At 44.4% G+C, this 20,591-nt stretch overlaps 1 protein-coding gene across 2 annotated transcripts in view; it reads right to left on the bottom strand.

Moving 5' to 3' along the window:
- Positions 1–10,297, bottom strand: part of LOC116986320 (arf-GAP with SH3 domain, ANK repeat and PH domain-containing protein 1-like) — a 92,250-nt gene extending 81,953 nt beyond the window's left edge. The window contains exon 1 of one of the 2 annotated variants that reach the window (XM_033041742.1): positions 9,857–10,297. In XM_033041742.1, the coding sequence (XP_032897633.1) occupies positions 9,857–9,964 (108 nt within the window). In that variant the 5' untranslated portion in view covers positions 9,965–10,297. Of the gene's footprint in view, positions 1–9,838 lie in introns of both variants that reach the window. The other variant, XM_033041741.1, reaches the window with a different exon arrangement.
- Between the last annotated feature and the right edge of the window lie 10,294 nt (positions 10,298–20,591).

Consider the following 20,591-nt stretch of genomic DNA (forward strand, 5'->3'; position numbering starts at 1 on the left):
TCTATCCTTATAACTATAAAACTCTGATCTTGTATGTGGATTTGTGTGTTTGTATATGTGTGATCACATCTTCTCGAAAAAATGGCGCGCTAATGATAAAATGTTTACATATTCTGGTAGGGATTTATCCCGTGAAGTAAAAAATCGCTTAACTAAAAAATTCATGCTTTATTTCTCGAGTTATTAATCAAAATGTTCACAAATCTGAAATAACTTTGAAAATAAACCGGCTCTTTCGCTGATGCTCTTTCGCTAATGACGTCACAATGGATCTGCTTCGCACGGCCTGTGCTGCGAGTGACATCACCCCCCCAACCACTCCCACCCCGTACTCGTGCCCTGGAGCCTGCAGCCGGGAGCCTGCAGCCGCCAGCCGGGAACGAGGGAGTATTGCGTTCGGGAACCCGCACTCCCCTGCGACGACCACACACCCCCGGGCTCTGGATTGAAGCCGCTGAACTCGCAGTCCTTTGGTTGATGCCCACCCCGCTGCCCGCTTCCTCTTCCTCTCCCCCCTCCTCCTCCACTCCCCTCCTCCTCCTCCCCCCCTCCTCCTCCCCCCCTCCTCCTCACCCCTCCTCTCCCTTCCCCGGCCTATCCCCCCCTCCCTCCCCCCTCTCTCCTCCCTCCCTCTCTCGCCCCCCTCTACCCCCTTCTCTCCAATATCAAATGGGGTGGTTAGTGGGTGCGTGTGGGGGGTGTTTAGTGTGTGTGTGTGCGAGGTGGTTAGTGTGTGTGTGACGCCGCAGGCCGCCCCCCCCCCCCTCCCCCCGCACATTGAGGGGATGGGACCCAACGGGTCCCCCTTGGTCTAGTATATCTATAAAAGCCTCAAATTTTATGTATGTATACGTGCGTGTATATGTGTGCATGTCTGTATGTGTTATTCTACCTTCGTCAAAACGCTATGTGCCAGATTTGAAATTTTTACAGATTATTACTCACATTAACCAGGTCGACTCAATAAACAGGTTCCCTTCACATTTCATGCTATATTTCAAATGTTATTCATCATTAAAGTTTTAAAAAAGCCAAAATAGCCACAGATTCTTCAAGCGGCTTCGCATGACGTCACAATGCCCCCGCAAAAGGAGTGGGTCACCGCCCTCTCCACCTCCCCAACGTTTTAACTTCATAAACCACTGATTCTTTGCAGGGGGGGGGCGCCATGCTGGAATGTTTTGGCAACCCCCCCCTCCCCCACTTTGCCTGGCCCAGTTGCACTGAAGATGCGGCCTTGCTCGGGTCGGCGCCAGCCCGCCGCATCACTCGGGTCCGCGCCTGCCCGCCGCCTCGCTCGGGTCCCCGCCCGCCCGCCACCTCGCTCGAGTCCTCGCTCACACGCGGCCTCAAGTCAAGTCAAGTTTATTCGTCACATACACATATGAGATGTGCAGTGAAATGAAAAGTGGCAATGCTCGCGGACTTTGTGCAAAAAGACAAACAACCAAACAAACTATAAACACAATCATAAACACACACATATTCTTATTACATATTAAATATTGTGGGCGGAAGGAAAAACGTTCAGTAAAGTTAGTCCCTGGTGAGATAGGAGTTTACAGTCCGAATGGCCTCTGGGAAGAAACTCCTTCTCAACCTCTCCGTTCTCACAGCATGGCAACGGAGGCGTTTCTCGTTCGGGTCCTCGCCCGCCCGCGGCCTCACTCGGGTCCACGCCCGCACACGGCCTCGCTCTCTCCCTCCCTCACTCCTTCCCCCCCCCCCTCCCTCTTTCTTTCCATCCCTCTCTCTCTGCCTCTCTCCCTCCCTCTCTCTCACTCCCTCTCTCCCCTCTCTCTCTCTCCCTTCTCCCCTCTTTCTCTCCCTCCCTTTCCCTTCCTCCCTCTCGCTCCCGCTCCCTCTCTCGCTCCCGCTCCCTCTCTTTCCCTCCCTCCCTCTCTCTCCTTTCCCTTTTCCCCTCCCTCCCTCTCTCTCTTTTTCCTCTCACCCCCCCATCTCCTTACTTCCTCTCTTCCTCCCTCCCTCTCTCCCACCCTCTTTCTTTCCATCCCTCTCACTCTGCCTCTCTCCCTCCCTTCCCCCCTCCTAGGTGAAAGTAGAGGGAGTGTCAAGAGGAGGGGGACAGAGTGCTGGGGGATGAGGGGGATCATGCGCAGTTGGGGGCTATGGCTTAATGGTGGAATATTGCTTTGGGGGAACCAGGCCTCCCGTGTGATAAAGGGACCCAACGGGTCCCACTTAGTCTAGTATTATACTTAAAGTCTTGTCTTGTTTGGACGTCTGTCTGCCTGTGTGCGTGTGAGCGATCTCAAGGAACTACGCCAAAACGGTACACAATAGTGCAAAAGGTTTTGCAGAATCGTACTCAGCTTCTACCCGTCGTCGTTCTTACAAGTTTCCTTCAGATTTTATGTTATATTTCGCGTTATTGATATTTAAAGTTTAATAAAAGGCAACTTTGAAAATAATAACTGCCTTTGAGAGGGGGACTCTTCCAGTAACTTCCAGTGATGATGTCGCAATGGCATCTCACAGTCATCCAATCACAATGGGATCTCATTTACACAAGCTGCCGTGAAGATTCCGAAAACCGATAATGACATCACAATGGGATCTCCGCTGCCAATACACAAGCTATGAGAGTGTTTTTACATTGTTGTAAGGAGAGGGACGTAGTGGGGGAGATTTAAAAGTTTGAAAGTGACATTTAACAGTTGGATTTCTTCAAATCTGCACTGGCAGTTATGACGTCACAATGCCCTAACGGCTACAATGTTTCTATCCTAGAACACTGAGTCCTTCACAGCAAATGTCCTCCAGGGAAAGAATCTGCCAGCCTAAAACCCAGCACAACAAAGTTTAATGATTAGATTTGGATAACAAAAGATGGCCTTGTCGATGGCACCTCTATCACATTAAATCTTAGTGCAATTGCATTATTTAAACCTGCACAGTTGGGGGCTATCGGTGAGTGGTGGAATATTGCATTGGGGGAACTGGTGAGTGGTGGAATCTTTCGTTGGGGAACAGGATGCGTTGGGGACCAGGCCTCCTGTGGGGACTATGGGTGAGTAATGGATTATTGCGTTAGGGGAATGGGTTGCGTTGGGGGAACGGGTGAGTGGGGGGAACGGTTGAGTGGTGGAAACGGGTTGTGTTGGGGGAACGGGTGAGTGGTGGATGATCGCGTGGGGGGATGGGGCCCAACGGGTCCCACTTGGTCTAGTATATATATAACTAAAACTCTCATCTTGTTATCTGCAGGTTTGCGTTTTTTCTCTATGTGCAAAACGATACACGATAGCGCTACGATTTCTGGCTCACATTACTCACCACTGTCTTGTGCTGTAAATGAAACAAGTTTTGTTCAGATCGATGGTATATTTTAAAAGTTAACTTTTAATTAACTTTAAAAAATTAAATTAAAACAGTGTCCCCACCCGTGCATGCGCAGTTGGGAGAGAGTTCCCATGCGCATCCTTACTGGCTTTGCAAAGGGCACCCGACGGGTCTTCAGCCACGCCTGCGCAGTTGGGGCCTTTCCAGAATAGAGATCACCATCTTTTTGTCACAACGGCGACTCAGGTAAGATTTAAAAAACAGCATTTTACTGCTACTCTGGGCCCGTGGCGATCCAGGTCCTGGGCGCTGAGGCTGCCGTCTCCAGGGTCGGGGACGGGGAGAGGCCACGCCGACAATCCGGGGCCTGGGCGGTGTGGCTGGCTGCGGCGGCCAGCTTCCGGGGCGGGGAGAGGCCGCACCGACTATCCGGGGCCTGGACGCTGAGGCTGGCTCTGAGGCCAACCACTGCTGCTGCTGCTGCTCCAAGCCCGCGCCGAGGATCCGAGGCCTGGATGCTGAGCCTGGCCCTGAGGCCGACGGCAGCTACTCCTCCGGGCACACAAGGAGGGAAAGGAGTGGCACCCTTGAGATCCTGGGGAGGTGAGGAGGAAGAGTGGGGAGATTGAGGGAGAGGAGGGTGTAGCGAGGGAGAGGGGGGAAGTGGGGGAGGTGAGGAGGGAGAGTGGGGGAGGAGGGAGAAGAGGGGGGAGTAGGGGAGGTAGTGAGTGGGGTACAAAGGGAGAGGGAGGCAATGGGGGAGGTGAGGAGGGATAGTGGGGGGATAGGGGGAGGTGTGGAGTGGGGAGGTGGGGAATATAGGAGGGGGTACGGAGGGAAGAGGAGTTATGGAGGGAGTGACTGAGGGTAGGGGAAAGGAGAGGGAGGGAGAGGTGGGAGGGATTGGGGGAGAGGAGGAGAGGGGAAATAAGAGGGAGGATGAAGAGGAGGGGGAAGGAGTGCTGGGGGATGAGGGGAAATGAGCCGCACCAGCGCAGTTGGGGGCTATGGGTGAGTGGTGGAATATTGCATTCGGGAACTGGTTGTGTTGGGGGACCAGGCCTCCCATGTGACAGGGACCCAACGGGTCCCACTTAGTCTAGTATATAATAAATTTACCATCCACTTGGTCGAGACTTCCTCCATAAATTCTCATAAATTTATCAGACCCAATTTCCCCTTCATGAACAAAGTTAACATTTTTTAAATTAGATTAGGATTTTCCAAATGTGCTGCTATTACTTTCTTAATAATTGATTCTAACATTTTTTCCAGCAATGGATATCAGGCTAATCAGCTCAGTTAGCCCTTGTTGCCTGTCTCCATTTTTAAAAAGGAATGTCACATTGGCAGTTTTCTAATCTTCTGACACACTCCAGGAATTAAAGATTTTTGGAAGATAACTAATGGATTCACTCTCTCTGCAGACACCTCTTCTAGGATGCTAGGATAAAAGATATCCAGTCTAGCAGACTTATCAGCCTTTAGCCACATATTATGCCTAATACCAATTCTCCAGTGATAGTATAGCATTTATTGTATGTGACAGTGCGACAATTACGATAGACAGTGATAGCGTTTGATGGCACTGAGCCTGTACTCGCTGGAGTTTAGAAGAATGAGGGGAGACCTCGTTGAAATTTACTGAATAGTGAAAGGCTTGAATAGAGTGGATGGGAGGGGATGTTTCCACTAGTGGGAGAGTCTAAGACTAGCGGTCACAGCCTCAGAATTAAAGGACGTTCCTTTAGGAAGATGAGGAAATAATTTCTTTAGTCAGAGGGTGGTGAATCTGTGGAATTCTTTGCCACAGAAGACTGTGGAGACCAAATCAATGGATATTTTTAAAGCAGAGATATAGATTCTTGATTAATACGGATATCAGGTATTATGGGGAGAAGGCAGAATGGGGTTAGGAGGGAGAGATAGATCAGCCATGATTAAATGATGCAGTAGACTGGGTGGGAAGAATGGCCTAATTCTGCTCCTATTACTTATGAACTTATGACTTTACCATTTCTTCCCTGCAAAATTAATGAGTGTCAAACAGCACGATAACAAGCCTTTCATGCCGACCAAGATGCCCCATCTAAGATATAACCATTTACCCCATTTTACCCATATTCCTACAAACTTTCCTTTGCACATACCTGTCTAAACAGAGCAATAAGCATATAGTATTTCAAAATTCCCCAAAAGAAGAACCAAGAATTTGATAATGACAAAAAAAGCAGAACACAAGTGAGCTAGTGAGGAATGAAAAAAGATTGTAAAGATTTCTGCAGATACATAAAATGTCATACAGACTGGGACAAGTGAACATAGAACTGTACAGCACAGGAACATGCCTTCTGCCCAGCATGTCTGTGATGACATGATGCTAAGTTAAAACAAATCCATTATAATGGGGAGTAAGGAATTTATAAGAGGTAATATTAATTTGTAGACACAAGGAATTGCAGATACTGGAATCTTGTGTAGAATGCAAAGTGCTGGAGGAACTCAGCTAGTTAAGCAGCAGCTCTGGAGGATATGAATTGGTGATGTTTCGGCCTGGACCCTTCTTCCATCGCCTATTCATTCCCACCAGAGATGCTCTGTGATCCAATGTATTACTCCATCACTTTGTGGTCTACAAATAATTAGCATCAGTCTTCATGGAACGAACAAAGAAAAACTCCTGGAAATAGTGGAGAATAAAACTTTCGGAACTAGTGGAGAACAACAGGTTTAGACTGAGTAGAAAAAATATTAGCATTAGTGAAAACAATTGGAGAAATTAATGTGATCAAAAGCAAATCAAATTCTAGATCCTGATAACTTGCATCCCAAGGTTTTGTAGGAGATAGTAATGAAGATAATTGGATGCACAAATTGTCATCTTCTGAAATTGCAAAATACCTCCCCAAATTGAAAGGCAGCAAATGTAACCTCGACTATTTAAGAGAAGAAACAAGAAACTACAGATCAGCGAACCCTGCATCAATAGCAAGGAGATTACTAAAATCTATTATGAAGAAAATGGTAGAATGCTTTAAAAAAATAAAGGACTGCCCACAGCCAATGTGGATTCATGAAAGGGAAATAACGATTGACAAAGTTGAGTTTTATTGGGGTTGTTACGAGTAAAATAGATCAGGAAAACCAGCGGATGTGCTGCATTTGTTTTTTTCAAAAAGGCTTTCAATAAGGTGCCATAAAATATGTTATTAAAGTAAACTTGAGCTGATGGAACAGAGGGTATTAAACTAGTATGAATTGAAAAAAGAAGGAACTGCAGATGCTTATTAATATACAAAGGAAAAAGTGCTGGAGCAACTCAGCAGGTCAGACAGCATCTGTGGAGAAAATGGATAGGGGACATTTCAGGTGTGGATTGAAGGTTGGTTAATAAAGAGAAAACATAGAGAGTAGGAAGGAATATCCCATTGTTGGGTTGAGAGGCCGTAACTAATAATGAGCGAAAGAGATTAATGCTGGGGCTACAATTGTTCCCAATCTATATCAATGATTTGGATGAGGAATCCAAGTGTGACACGTCTAAATTAATTGATGATACAAAGCTAAGTAATAGCATTAGCTAAAAGGAAAATGGAGAGTAACAAGTTTTAAATTTTGCTACGCCTTAGGTAGCTAAAAAGCAAAATACTGTAGAAAGCGAGTCATAAAGTCATGCAACTAAACAATGCGAAAATAGGCCCTTTTGCCCAACTTGTTGACGCTAATCAAGTTGCCTAACTTAGCTAGTCTACGTGCCTGTGCCTGCCCCATGACCTTCCAAACCTTCGCTATCATGTATTTGTCCAAGTGTATAGAGTCATAATGTTACGTAACACAGGTTTTGGTTTATTATTAGCACGTGGAGATCACTATAAGTGTATATATGTACAGTGATCTCTGCTATAGACGGTACAGTGACAAGCTTTGTTTGGCAAACTATCCAATCAGATCTGATATTACACATAAACACAATCAAGCCAAACTCAAGTACAATAGGTAGAACGAAAGCAAAGATACAAAGTGAAGAAAATAAATTTAAGAGAGTGGAATGATTGTATTGGATGATAGATCCTCAGGCAAAGCTGCCCCACAATCCGGCGCTATCTGGCATGGGTTAGTAACAATAGGTTAGTATCATGAATGGTCATAAATCCAGATGGCAATCCCATGACTTTAATGGCAAACCTTGAATTTACTGTCCAAACCTAACTGCTCCCCAGCTTGCATACTACAGTTGGTTCAGCTGGAGTTACAGATCTACCAGACTGGGCCGGAGATGCAGATTTTCTATCAAGCAAATTAGGGAACCAGATGGGTTTTTTTTTTACAACAATCTGGTCACTTCAAGAGTACGGATAATAGTATTTCATTTATTTCACTACCATTTGTTCAATTTCAGATCTCCAGTCAGTATGGTGGGACTCCATCTCCAGATGAATTGTCCAAGCTTCTGGATGATAATCTGTTAAATTGGCTAAAATATTAATATATGCATTATGGAATAAAATCATGTTCTTCGCTATTGCAGTGTTATAAATGTCCAGATATTCACCCCCGGTCAGCAAGGCTAAATGTTGCAAAGAGTAATGCCACATGATGCATTGAGCATAAGAGTCAGGAAGTCACATTGCAGCTTTAGAGGAATTTGGTTAGGATGCATTCGCAATATTGTGTGCAGTCCTGCTCTCCCCATCATAGGAAGGAAGTGGAGACTTTGGAGAGGGTGCAAAAGAGAGCTACCAGAATGCTGCCTGGATGGATTAAAGGGTATTAACTATAAGGAGAGTTTGGACAAACTTGGATTATTTTTGTTGGAACATAACAGGTTGAGAAGAGACCTGGTATAAAGAGGTTTTGAAAGGCGTAGTAGATAGGGTAGACTACCAGAACCTTTCTCCCAGGATGGAAATGTCAAAGACTAGAGGGCATACACAGCTCTAAGGTGAGAAGGGCAAAGTTTAAAGGTGAACTGCGGGGCAAGTTTTTTTTTTAAAACACAGAATGTAATGGATCGTGCTGCCAGGGGTGGTGGTGGGGGCAGACATGATAGTGGCATTAGAGGCTTTTAGGTAGGCACATCAATGTGCAGGGAATAGATGGATATGGATAATAGGCAGGCAAAGGAGATTCATTTAACTTAGGAACCTTGATTGATTGAAAGATGCAGCATACAAACCAGCCGTATGCTGCACGGACATTGTGGGCCGGGGGCCTGTTCCTGTGCTGTACTGTTCTATCTTCTATCATCTGTCCCTCCAAAATTTATCATCAAGCTATATTGCATCACTATAATACTATTATAGTTGTATGTTTAACACTACAGATTTATTAAGGTGGCACAGTGGCGCAGCTGTTAGAGCTGCTGTGTCATAGAACCGGAGACCCGGCTTCAATCCTGTGTGTGGAGTTTGCCTGTGTGGAGTTTGCACGTTCTCCCATGACCGTGTCGTTGCTGCCCACATCCCAAAGACGTGCAGGTTTGTAGGTTAATTGGCCCTCTGTAAATTACCCCTAGAGTGTAGGGAGTGGATGAGAATGAGGGATAACATAGAACTAGCATGAAAGGGTGATCAGCATGGACAAGCTAAGCTGAAAGGCTGGTTTGTGTGCTGCATTTTTCAATTTTCCTCTACCTTTAGATTCACCCGAGGGCTTGGTTTATCATCTGAGCGGGAAGATGGCACCTTTGACAGTGCGGCACTGCCTCAGTACTGCAGCCATGAGGCAACCTGTGCTCCTGTCTCCGTCTGATGATGGAGAGGGTGGGATACAGCAATGGAAACAGGCCTTTTGGCCCACCGAGTCTATGCTGACAAATCGATCACCTGCACACAAACTACAGATTCAGGCTTACACTGAAGATAGACACAAAATGCTGGAGTAACTCAGCATGTTAGGCAGCATCTCTGGAGAGAAGGAATAGGTGACATTTCGGGTCAAGACCCTTCTTCAGACAGACTCTGAAAAAGTGTCTCAACCCCAAATGTCACCTATTATTCCTTTTCCAGAGATGCTCCCTGACACGCTGAGTTACTCCAGCATTTTGTGTGTATCTTACTTGTACACACTAGTTATATGTGATCCCACTTTTTCATTCATTCCATACACACAAGGGGCAATTTCCAGAGGACCAATTGACCTACAAACGTATGTCTTTGGCATGTGGGAGGAAAACCTGAGCACCCGGAGGAAACCCGCACCCACGCATTCATAGCGAGAGTGTGCAACTCCACACAGAAAGCACCCGAGGTTAGGACCGTGCCACCCAATACTCAATGCCCTGACCAACGAAGGGCAGCATGCCAAAACACTTCTACACCAAATGAGAAAAGATACACAGTGCTGGAGGAACTGAGATGATCAGGCACCATCTGCGGAGGGAATGGACAAGCGATGTTTAGGGTTGGGACCCTTCATCCTTCAGCACCCTGTCTACCTGTGACCAAGGAGGGACATTTAAAGGGAGGGCAGGAGCCTCAGGGAGGGGGTGCGATGTACGCCAGAGACCTGGGGGTAACCTGAAGGGGGACTTTACCTCCTCCAGCGCTGTTACCGTGTTCCTGCAGCTTGCCATCTTGGTGGTGAAGGAGGAGGTCGTCGGCGAGCTGTGGTCCTCCTGGGTCTCGCAGATAAATTCCGGCACCGTGATCACCTCCGGCATGTTTGCTTTACGTTTGTTTTATCCGGATTTGGTAGATTTTCTTTCTGATCTCTATATATTTTTTTGCAGCCCCGTCAGGAGAGAGGGGGGAGGAGGAGGAGGAGGAGAAAGATCTCCCCCCACACGCACAGACACACATGTAGTGAGGGAGAGACTCCCCGCTGCCGCCCTCACACCAGCGCCGTCCGCCCGGCAACAGGGGAAGGAAACGCTAGCGGGAGCGAGGGAGGGAGGGTGAGGACGGACGCGCGCCCGGCTCAATCGCGCGCGCTCCCGCGACCGGCGCCTCGCGAACGACCGTCCCCATCACGCGCGCCCCCAGCCTCGCAACCGACTCCCATCTCTTCGCGCGCCTCGCAACCAACCGTCTCCCACCCCGCGCGCGCCTGACATTCCTGCTGCTCGCGCCTATGCGTCCTATCCCGCGCGCGCCTCGTGCCCAACGTCCCCGCGCGCGACCCCGTGCCGTCTTCCCTCTCTTTCCCACTCGGTCAGAGGGGTAGAATAGCCGCCCGCCCTGGGGGAGTCGGATATCTTCAGGTCCATCGAGGTCACGGTCAACGCAGTCGGGATGGGGACATCTTCACCATCCCTCATGATGATGCCCGGTAACTCGTATAGAGTCACACAGCTCATCGACACATCTCGCGCATGCCGACCAAATAGCTCCATCAATGCAAATCCCACCTTCCCGTGTTTGACCCATATCCCTCCAAGCACAAGACACAAAGTGCTGGAGTAACTCAGCGGACCCGAATGTCACCCATCCATGTTCTCCAGAGATGCTGACTGACCCGCTGAGTTACTCCAGCACGTTGTGTACATCTTTGGTCTAAACCAAAAAATCTGCAGTTCTTGGTTTCTGCACTGACGCCTCTCCTTGTTATAGAACCTGCCGCAACTACCTCCTCGGACAGCTGGTTCCATACAACCAATTTGATTAAGTTGCCCCTCAGATTCCTATTACATCTTTCCCCTCTCACCTTAAACCTTGGTCACCTGGTTCTTGATCCCCCTACTCTAGGGAAAAGACTGCGCATTCACCCTATCCCCCTCATGATTTGACACATAACTAGAAGATCACCTCTCAGCCTCCTGCACGCAAAAGAATAAAGTCCTAGTCTGCTCAACCTCTTCCTATAGCTCAGGCTCTCGAGTCCTGGCAACATCTTTTGTCTTTTTTCAGTTGCCTCCAAACTTTGAAAGTATATACAATTCTCCCATGGGTTTGTTCAAGTCTTCTCAGATTCCCTTAAAATGTATTGACTATTGCAAATGGTAGCTTTGCCCATGAAATGGTAAGGTGAGATATTGACCATGCCAACAATTTCAGAGATGCTCCTTATGAAATCGCCTCAACATCAATAATCAATACAACCTCTCTCAAGAGTAGAGGAAAATGGATATGAAATGGCATGGTGTGATATTGACCAAGACAACAGTGATGCTCCATGTGAAATTACCTGCAGGGACAAAAACCAAACCAACTTTTCTCAAGAAAGGAGACACAAGGATCTGCTAATGCTGGAGTATTGAGCAAAATACACAAAGTGGCAGAGGAACTCAGTAGTTCATGCAGCATCTGTGGTGTGAATGGAGAGGCAATGTTTCAGATCAGGCCCCTTCAGACCTTCTCAAGAGAAATACCATGGGCTCCTTTGGTGTCCACCTGAAGGAGATGTTAAGGGGCTCCCTTTAGCATATTCCAACCAAAAGATGTTACATCCAAACTGAAGTAAGAGTCTGGTGCTTTGTTATCACTACAGCCAGGATTTTGCCATAAATGCCATGTGCCTTTTCATGCCTTTTTTTGATGATTTCACCAGGATAATACCTTTTTCACGATCGATTGCCTTAATTAGCCTTATTTTGCCGTTTTGCTAAAGGTCGCGTTATTTTCTCTAGATGTACCGTGATTACAATGATGTTTTCTATGTTAACACGTTAATATTAAAACCGGGGTTGCCACTGTCATTCATTCGTTCATTCCGCTGCCCGCTGGTTCAGACTTTTCCAAGATCTATTTAAGAAAGAACTGCAGATGCTGGGAAAATCGGATGTAGACAAAAAATGCTGGAGAAACTCAGCGGGTGAGGCAGCATCTATGGAGAGAAGGAATAGGCGACTGGTGTGGGAGGGCGGAAAAAAGAAAGGAAGAGGCGGAGACAGTAGTACCAGAAGTGGAGCTGGGATGGGGGAGGGGGAGGAGGGAGAAGACAAGGGCTATCTAATATTAGAGAAGTCAATGTTAATATCGCTGATTAGAGAAGTTCAAGTTCAAGTTCAAGTGAGTTTATTGTCATGTGTCCCTGTATAGGACAATGAAATTCTTGCTTTGCTTAAGCACACAGAAAATAGTAGGCATTTACTACAAAACAGATAAATGTGTCCATATACCATGATATAAATATATACACACATGAATAAATAAACTGGTAGTGCAAATAACAGAAAGTGGTTGCTAATAATCAGAGTTTTGTCCGAGCCAGGTTTAATAGCCTGATGGCTGAGGGGAAGTAGCTATTCCTGAACCTGGTTGTTGCAGTCTTCAGGCTCATGTACCTTCTACCTGGAGGTAGCAGGGAGATGAGTGTGTGGCCAGGATGGTGTGGGTCTTTGATGATACTGCCAGCCTTTTTGAGGCAGCGACTGCGATAAATCCCCTCGATGGAAGGAAGGTCAGAGCCGATGATGGACTGGGCAGTGTTTACTACTTTTTGTAGTCTTTTCCTCTCCAGGGCGCTCAAATTGCCGAACCAAGCCACGATGCAACCGGTCAGCATGCTCTCGACTGTGCACCTGTAGAAGTTAGAGAGAGTCTTCCTTGACAATCCGACTCTCCGTAATCGTCTCAGGAAGTAGAGGCGCTGATGAGCTTTTTTGATAATTGCGTTAGTGTTCTCGGACCAGGAAAGATCTTCAGAGATGTGCACGCCCAGGAATTTGAAGTTCTTGACCCTTTTAACCATCGACCCGTTGATATAAATGGGGCTGTGGGTCCCCCTCCTACTCCTTCCAAAGTCCACAATCAGTTCCTTGGTTTTGCTGGTGTTGAGGGCCAGGTTATTGCGCTGGCACCATATGGACAGTTGCTCGATCTCTCTTCTGTACTCTGACTCATCCCCATCAGTGATACGCCCCACAATAGTGGTGTCGTCAGCGAACTTGATGATGGAGTTCGCACTGTGGTTCGCTACGCAGTCATGGGTATAGAGTGAGTACAGCAGGGGGCTGAGCACGCAGCCTTGAGGTGCTCCCGTGCTGATTGTTATTGAGGCTGACACATTTCCACCAATACGAACAGACTGTGGTCTGTGGACGAGGTAGTCGAGGATCCAGTTGCAGAGGGATGCGCAGAGACCCAGTTCTGCGAGTTTGGTAACCAGTTTGGAGGGGATGATTGTGTTAAATGCCGAGCTGTAATCAATGAATAACAGCCTGACATATGAGTTTTTGTTGTCCAAGTGGTCCAGTGCGGAGTGGAGGGCCAGCGAGATCGCATCCACCGTTGATCTGTTGTGGCGGTACGCAAACTGCAGTGGGTCCAGGTTTTTGTCGATGTAGGAGTTGATTTGCTCCATGATCAACCTCTCAAAGCACTTCATCACCACCGGCGTTAGTGCCACTGGTCGATAGTCATTGAGGCATGTCACCTTACTCTTCTTGGGCACCGGTATAATTGATGCCCTTTTAAAGCAGGTGGGGACCTCAGAAGTGAGAGGTCAATGTTCATACCGCTGGGGTGTAGACTACCCAAGCGAAATACCCAAGCTGGTCTCCTAACTACATTTACTACTGGCTCCAGTTGCAAATCTGAGTTTTTGAGTGATCTGTGCAAGGCATTCATTGATGCTGGAATTCCACTGTGGAAATTGGAAAACAAATCTCTCAGAGGTTTTTTAGAGAAATACACAGAGGAACATATACTGAGCAAGTCATCATTACGGAAAAATTATGTTGACAGCAACTTCAACATTGTTGTGCAGAAAATTAGAGATGAAGTTGCATACAACAAAATATGGATCTCAAGAGACGAGACAACCGATGCTGTGGGGAAACATGTTGCCAATGTGGTCATCGGTACACTGGAGGCAGGTCAACCATCAAAGGAGTATATGTTGACATCGGAAGTATTGGAGAAGTCAAAACAGCTCAATTAGTACTCAGTGGTTTACATCTTCACTTGCTGTACTTTGGTCAGAAGGTATAAAACACGAGAACGTACTTCTGTTTGTAACTGATGCAGCAAAGTACATGAAAAAAGCTGCTCTTGCTCTTAAAGTTTTATTCCCCAAAATGTTGCATTTGACATGCTTAGCTCCAGGACTTCATAGAAATGCCAAGCACATACATAGCTTGTTTCCAAATGTCGATCGCCTAGTTTCCAATGTCAAGAAAATCTTCCTCAAAGCACCGTCACGTGTGCAGTTGTTCAAGGAAATAGCACCCGAGATTCCACTACCTCCTCAGCCTGTTTTGACTAGATGGGGTACATGTACTCTACTATGCTGCAAATTTTAAAAAGATAAAATAAATCGTCAACTGTTTTGAAGAAGAAGAATCTGCTGCAGTCAGGATCGTCAGTGAAATCATGCAGAAAAAGTCCCTCCACAGCGATCTTGTGTTTATTGCTTCCAATTTTGCAAACTTCCCACATGTTATCACTTCCCTTGAGAAACGTGGCGAAACATTAGTGAATAACTTGTAGGTTTGCAACAAAGTAACTGTCGATATCCATAAAGTTCCTGGCAATGTAGGTAGAGACTGACAAGGAAAATGTGAGAGAGTGATTGTAGCTAACAAAGATCTTGAAGAAATACACAACATAGCTAAAGTACTCAAAGGTAGTTGTAATGCACAAGATATTGACATGGATATAGAGTCTGTAGCTTGTTTCGGGTATGCACCAGTGACCTCAGCTGAGGTAGAAATACATTTTTCACAACAAGCATTTTATGACAGACGGCATTGTTTAACACCAGATAATTGAAAAAATTGCTAGTAATTATGTGAAACCAGGCAACTTTGGTCATTTAATGTAGATATTATCATTTTAAACCATATTTTGGTGGTGGAAATACATGCCTTTTTATGCCTTATTTTGGTCAATAAATGCCTTTTTGTGCATTTTTTGTAATTTTATTATGCCTTTTTGCCTGCCTATTTCAGTTTTTTTAATGCTTAAATATCCTGGTTCTAGTTATCACCCTTCAAGTGGGGATTGGTGAACAAATGTCTGTCTTGAAGCAAATGGGTTACTCTTTGTACTTCGTAGTAAGACCATAAGCTGTTCGTTCCTACAGAACAGTAATATATAAGAAAGGGACAGTACAATGGCACAGCTGGTAGAGTTGCTGCCTCGGTGCCAGAGACCCGGATTCGATCCTGACTCGGGCACTGTCTATGGAATTTGCATGTTCTCCCTGAAACTATGTGGGTTTCCTCTGGGTGCTCCAGATAAATTGGCCTCTAAATTGCCCCCAAGTGCTTTGGGAGTGAAAGTGGGATAACTTAGAACTTGTGTAAATGGGTGATCGATTGTCAGCCTGGACTTGGTGGGCTGAAGGGCAAATTTCCATGCTGTATCTGTCAATCAATCAAAAAGAACAGTTTCTATACACAGACCCCTGCAGAAAATCACTGTGTTTCTGGCGTGAAAAGCTGCCATTCAACATTTTACTTTCTGTCCCTTAGCTATTCTGTATCCATGCTGCCACAATGCCTTTAAACCTCTTGACTTTAATTTGCTACAAACTCTCTTATATGACACTTCACCAAATTCAGTTTGAAAACCCACACATGAAATGTCAACCACTGGAAAATGGCATCTTAATTTATCGAGTGGTTAAATTACTGGCTATGTACTCCAGAGTTCTGTTCTGATCAAACATTCAACAGATGGGAAATTTAAATTTGATTAACTGAGCTATCTGGAATAAAAAATATTGCAATTACAATTGATGATTGGTAAGTTACCAGTGTTATAAATCTCTAAACGAACACAAAATATTTGTTGGAAATATTCAGCAGTCAGGCAGCATCCATGGAAAAAGACAGAGTTAATGTTTTAAATCAATGATCTTGCAACCCTCTATCGATTTTGATTTATTATTGTAAAATCCCAAAGAATTATTCTACTTACATCATTAAAAAATATAGTAGTTCCAACATATGATTTTAACAAATCTATTATTTTTTTTGTCTGATTATTCTTTCCAAAAGAAAAATCCATTCAAAACTAGTTTGATCAATTGGTATATTTTCTGAATTTATCCCTTTTTGTTTTAAATGAGAATTTTGACATTTGCAACCCTTCATATCTTAAGAGGACTGCAAGATTGTGAATGGAGGCTCTACGATGTCCACCCTTCTCTCAGTAGCCTGAGAACTATCTTATCAGGACTAAGTGACTTCTACCATCAACTGTTTTAAATAAACAGATTTTTTTTTTAACTGAATACTAGAATTCTGAAATAAAAAGAGAAAATACTGGAAAAACTCAGATGGTCAGGCAACATCTGCGGAATGAAATACAATGTATATTTCAGGTCAAATGCCCTTCATCAGAACTGAGGAAGAGAGAAAGCAAATGAGAGCAAAGATAGATTTGCGTGAAGAACAACCCCTTTGACTCCATCTATACTTCATGCTGCCTCAGGAAAGCAGCCAACATAATCGAGAACCAATTGCACCCCAGTCATTCCTTCTTCTCCCCAGTCCCATTCAGGCACCACATTCAGAAATTGCTTCTCTTATCGGACTATAGAATAGACCTCGCACAAGCTAAGTATGTTGTCCCGATCTCCCAATCTACCTCGTTGCGGATCTTGCGGTTTTTTTAACCAGCATTTTCTCCGTGGTTGTAACATTGTATTCTGCACTGTTTATTTTCTCTTTGCACTTACTGATGTACTTATGTACTGTTTAATTATGGTATGATTTGCCTAGATACCATGCAAAAGAAAGTTTCTGCGCTATAACTTGCTGCACATGACAATAATAAACCAATACCAAGAACATAGTAATTAAGTGGGTAGTTAAGCTTCTTTGTCTGTGTAATATATTGCTTATGTTTGGGTGATGCATAAATCTAAGTCAGAGATGCACACGTTTCCTTGGACCCGACGAGATATAACGGACATCAGGACCAGAACGTTGAATTAAGGTAGAAAGTCAATAGTGATCTAATTGAATAAGGTGCAGACATAAAGGTCACCTGATTCTATTTCCAATACAGATAATCACAAACTATAATGTATTCTGGTGTCCTTTGATATCATATGCCAATTAAAGCCATTGTTGTCTCTCATCTGGAACCAGAATGCACAAATGAAAGAAAAGCAGCAACGATGGCCAGTTCTGATATGACCAGAAGGAGCAATGTATTTGAAGTTGGATAATTGACTGTTTTATGTACATTAGTTTTGTTTTTATCTTGTTCAGTTTGCTGCTTTCTCTCTATTTACTGTGAAATGGACAGGATTACTTTCTCTAGTGAAGACTGATACAAGGCAATCGTTTGGTTCCTCTTCCTTTGCCTTTAGGGGTCTATAGACAAAGCTTTTGGCTGGTCAATTAGCCCTGTCCTTCCTTTGATTCTTTATTTACTATTCATGTATTTCTCTCATTTTTCACCGGTTTTGTTTAAAGTGCACAGTTTAAAGTCGCACCATGCCAAATCACAGCTTGACTGGCATATTGGGATTCAGAACGTATTGAAGGTATTATGGAGACACAGTAATCCTCCAGATACAGTAAATAGAATTCAAGTATAGAGTGCTAAACCAAACCCATAATATGTAGAATCAGTTGCTCAAATAAATAAATTTCCCAAATACTGGAAATTTGATCAAGAATTCTATCTGAAAAGTTATTGATTCATAACTGATCTTCGAGTCTACCACAAAAGTTATTGATCTGTAACTTAAGCCAATCTGTACCATTTTTAATTTGGATCTCCTAAAACCCCTATATGGCTTGCAGGATCCAGAAATTACTTCCAACTTTAAATACGCCATTTATCCTACAGAGAATGATTTGGTAAAATCATTATTCATGTCTAAAACAAGCCTTTATTTGCAGCTTTGTATACTCAGAATTGATCTTTTTAGAGACTATTACAATCTCCAAGTTTCCTCTATGCTCCATAATCTTCACCATCCAAAGATCAGGTGTCCATATCCAATTCTTCACCACATCCTGACTACCATGTAATATTTCCATGTTTGCTAACCTGAAATAGGTTCAGATCGTTTATCACCTCAGATTTAGAATACTACTTTTTGTGTTCACATCCCTTCATGAATTCAACTACATCTCTGTTTATCTTTCTATTCTACTGGTTGTGATATCACTCACTGTGAAATGAGGTAAAAGCAACCTACCTTTACTACCTTTTCCACCTTGACATAATAAAACATCCCGACCTATCACAGAAATATTACTAAACAAATTGGTTGCCAATCCATGAAGAAATATTAGACAGTCTTTTAATTACTTGGTCAAAGAGATAGATTGAGGTTTTGCTTTAAAGTATAATAAAGAGGTGGAGGAGTTAAAGTAAGAAATCCCAATATTTGTAGCAGCCAATAATAAAGTACTGGGAATCAGAATTGCACAAAGGCAAAACTGAAGGAATCCAGAGATATGAAGGGTTACAAAAAAAAATCACAGCGATAAGAGGCAAAGTCTTCAAACTCAAGCAGGAGAGTTTAGAAGAATAGTTGGTCATGGGCCAAATCTAGCAATAGATAATTGTCCTGCCTAATTGTTCACCGGACGAGTAGAAACTAAAGGTAAATTTAACAATCTGAAGTTAACATCAACAGATCAGAATTAGTTCATAATGGAATAGTGGAATAGAATTGGAATTTGTAGATTTAGTGACCCACATAGAGTTTAGTTGGAATGTGGAACGAGCTGTTAGAGGAAGCGGTAGAGACTGGCACAATTGCAACATTTAAAAGACATTTGGACAGGTAAGTGAATAGAACCAATTTAGAGGCATATGGACCGAATGCAGGCAAAGGAGACTGGCCCAGGTGGGCAACTTGTTCAGCGTGGTCAAATTGCTACATAAATCTATGACTACGACTTTCAATGGTTGGCTGGACCATCTCCTCATTTAAGCACTGGACCTTTTTACAAACTAATTGGCAATGTAAAACATAAACCGGGTGGTGCTGTATGTGGCAGCCTCGCGAACAGCCTGTCTCGTCCCTTTCTTCTTTTGTTGTTTTTAATCTATTTTATTTGTATGTTTTAGTGTATCTTTAGTTTTGTATTTTAACGGAGTAACAGCTACAACCCCATTAAAAAAAACAGGGGGGGGGGGGGGTTGGGGAAACTTTTTTTATCTCTTCCCTCGACGGATATGCGACTTTTTCCGTATCGTATCTCTGTCTGCACTGCGGCCTAACATCGTGGAGCTGACGGTCCATTTGTTAGGGATTGGCTTTGGGAGCTCCAACCGCAGGAGCTTCGACTATCCCGATCGTGGGAGCCTCGATCGCCCCGTTGTGGGGGCTTCGATCGCCAACTGCGGGAGCTTCGATCACCCCAACTGCGGATGTTTCAATCGCCCCGACCACGGGAGATAAGGAGGAAGAAGGTAAAAGTTATTTGCCTTCCTTTCATCACAGTGTGGAATGTGAGGTCGCCAAAAAACAAGATGGACGTGCTGCCTGCATGGGCGAGGACCCAGATGGATTACCGTGAGTGCAGTGATCTCAGTGTTTGCAGGGACATTGCACCATGAGAACATCCCAGAGTCTAGTGGGTGGCTTTCTGACTGTTCGGGCGGCCAGGGACTGCAAAGATAGTGACAGCGGTCGGTACAACTTTGGTCACATCACGGTGAAGGAGCGTGTGTGAGTCTCGGACATTGAACTGATGGCTGTGGGTCTCTGCTTATGGTGTGTGCCCTAGGGATTCTCACACGCTGCTGTGGTGGCTGTTTTTGTTTAATCTTTATGCTTTTTTGGTATGACTATGGTAAATCAAGTTTCACTGTATCTCGGTACACGTGACAATAAAGGAACATTGATCCACCATTGAACCATTGAAACCTTATTGAAATGTTAAGGAAATTATAAGTATGCTTTACACTAGAGGTTTTATGTTTTGGAACTGGGAGAACAGCCTTGTGGTAATCCAATTTCACTTTGCCTGTAAGTATGGGTTTACTAGGTATTTGAGTTGCATCAGTCAGATAGTGAGCTACCATTTGCGTGACATTGAGAAGACTCATCTTGAAATGGCTCACCCACCTGGCGCTTGCTTCAGTAATTAATAGCTGAAGATTAAGAATCTAACTCTAAGATCAATTACTATACTTTGGTTAATCTAATATCAATTTTAAATGGAAGATCTTTTCAAATTATTGCTTGAGATTTTTATTTTACGTACAAGTGGTTATTTTGCATTTCATCTGGTGGTACAAAGATTTGTTTAGACAATTGTATACATGCAAAACCACACTATATTCTGCTGGTGTCTGCATACAATTATAGGAATGTAATGATTTGTCCAGGTTTGATATAAATTTAGTAACCACATTGTACATATTTGGTGGTTCAGAAAGCTGAATGCTTTCTGGGTTCATATATTTCAGTTTTCAGAGAATAAT

The sequence above is a fragment of the Amblyraja radiata genome, chromosome 23 (genome assembly GCF_010909765.2).
Source record: "Amblyraja radiata isolate CabotCenter1 chromosome 23, sAmbRad1.1.pri, whole genome shotgun sequence".
Taxonomy (NCBI): domain Eukaryota; kingdom Metazoa; phylum Chordata; class Chondrichthyes; order Rajiformes; family Rajidae; genus Amblyraja; species Amblyraja radiata.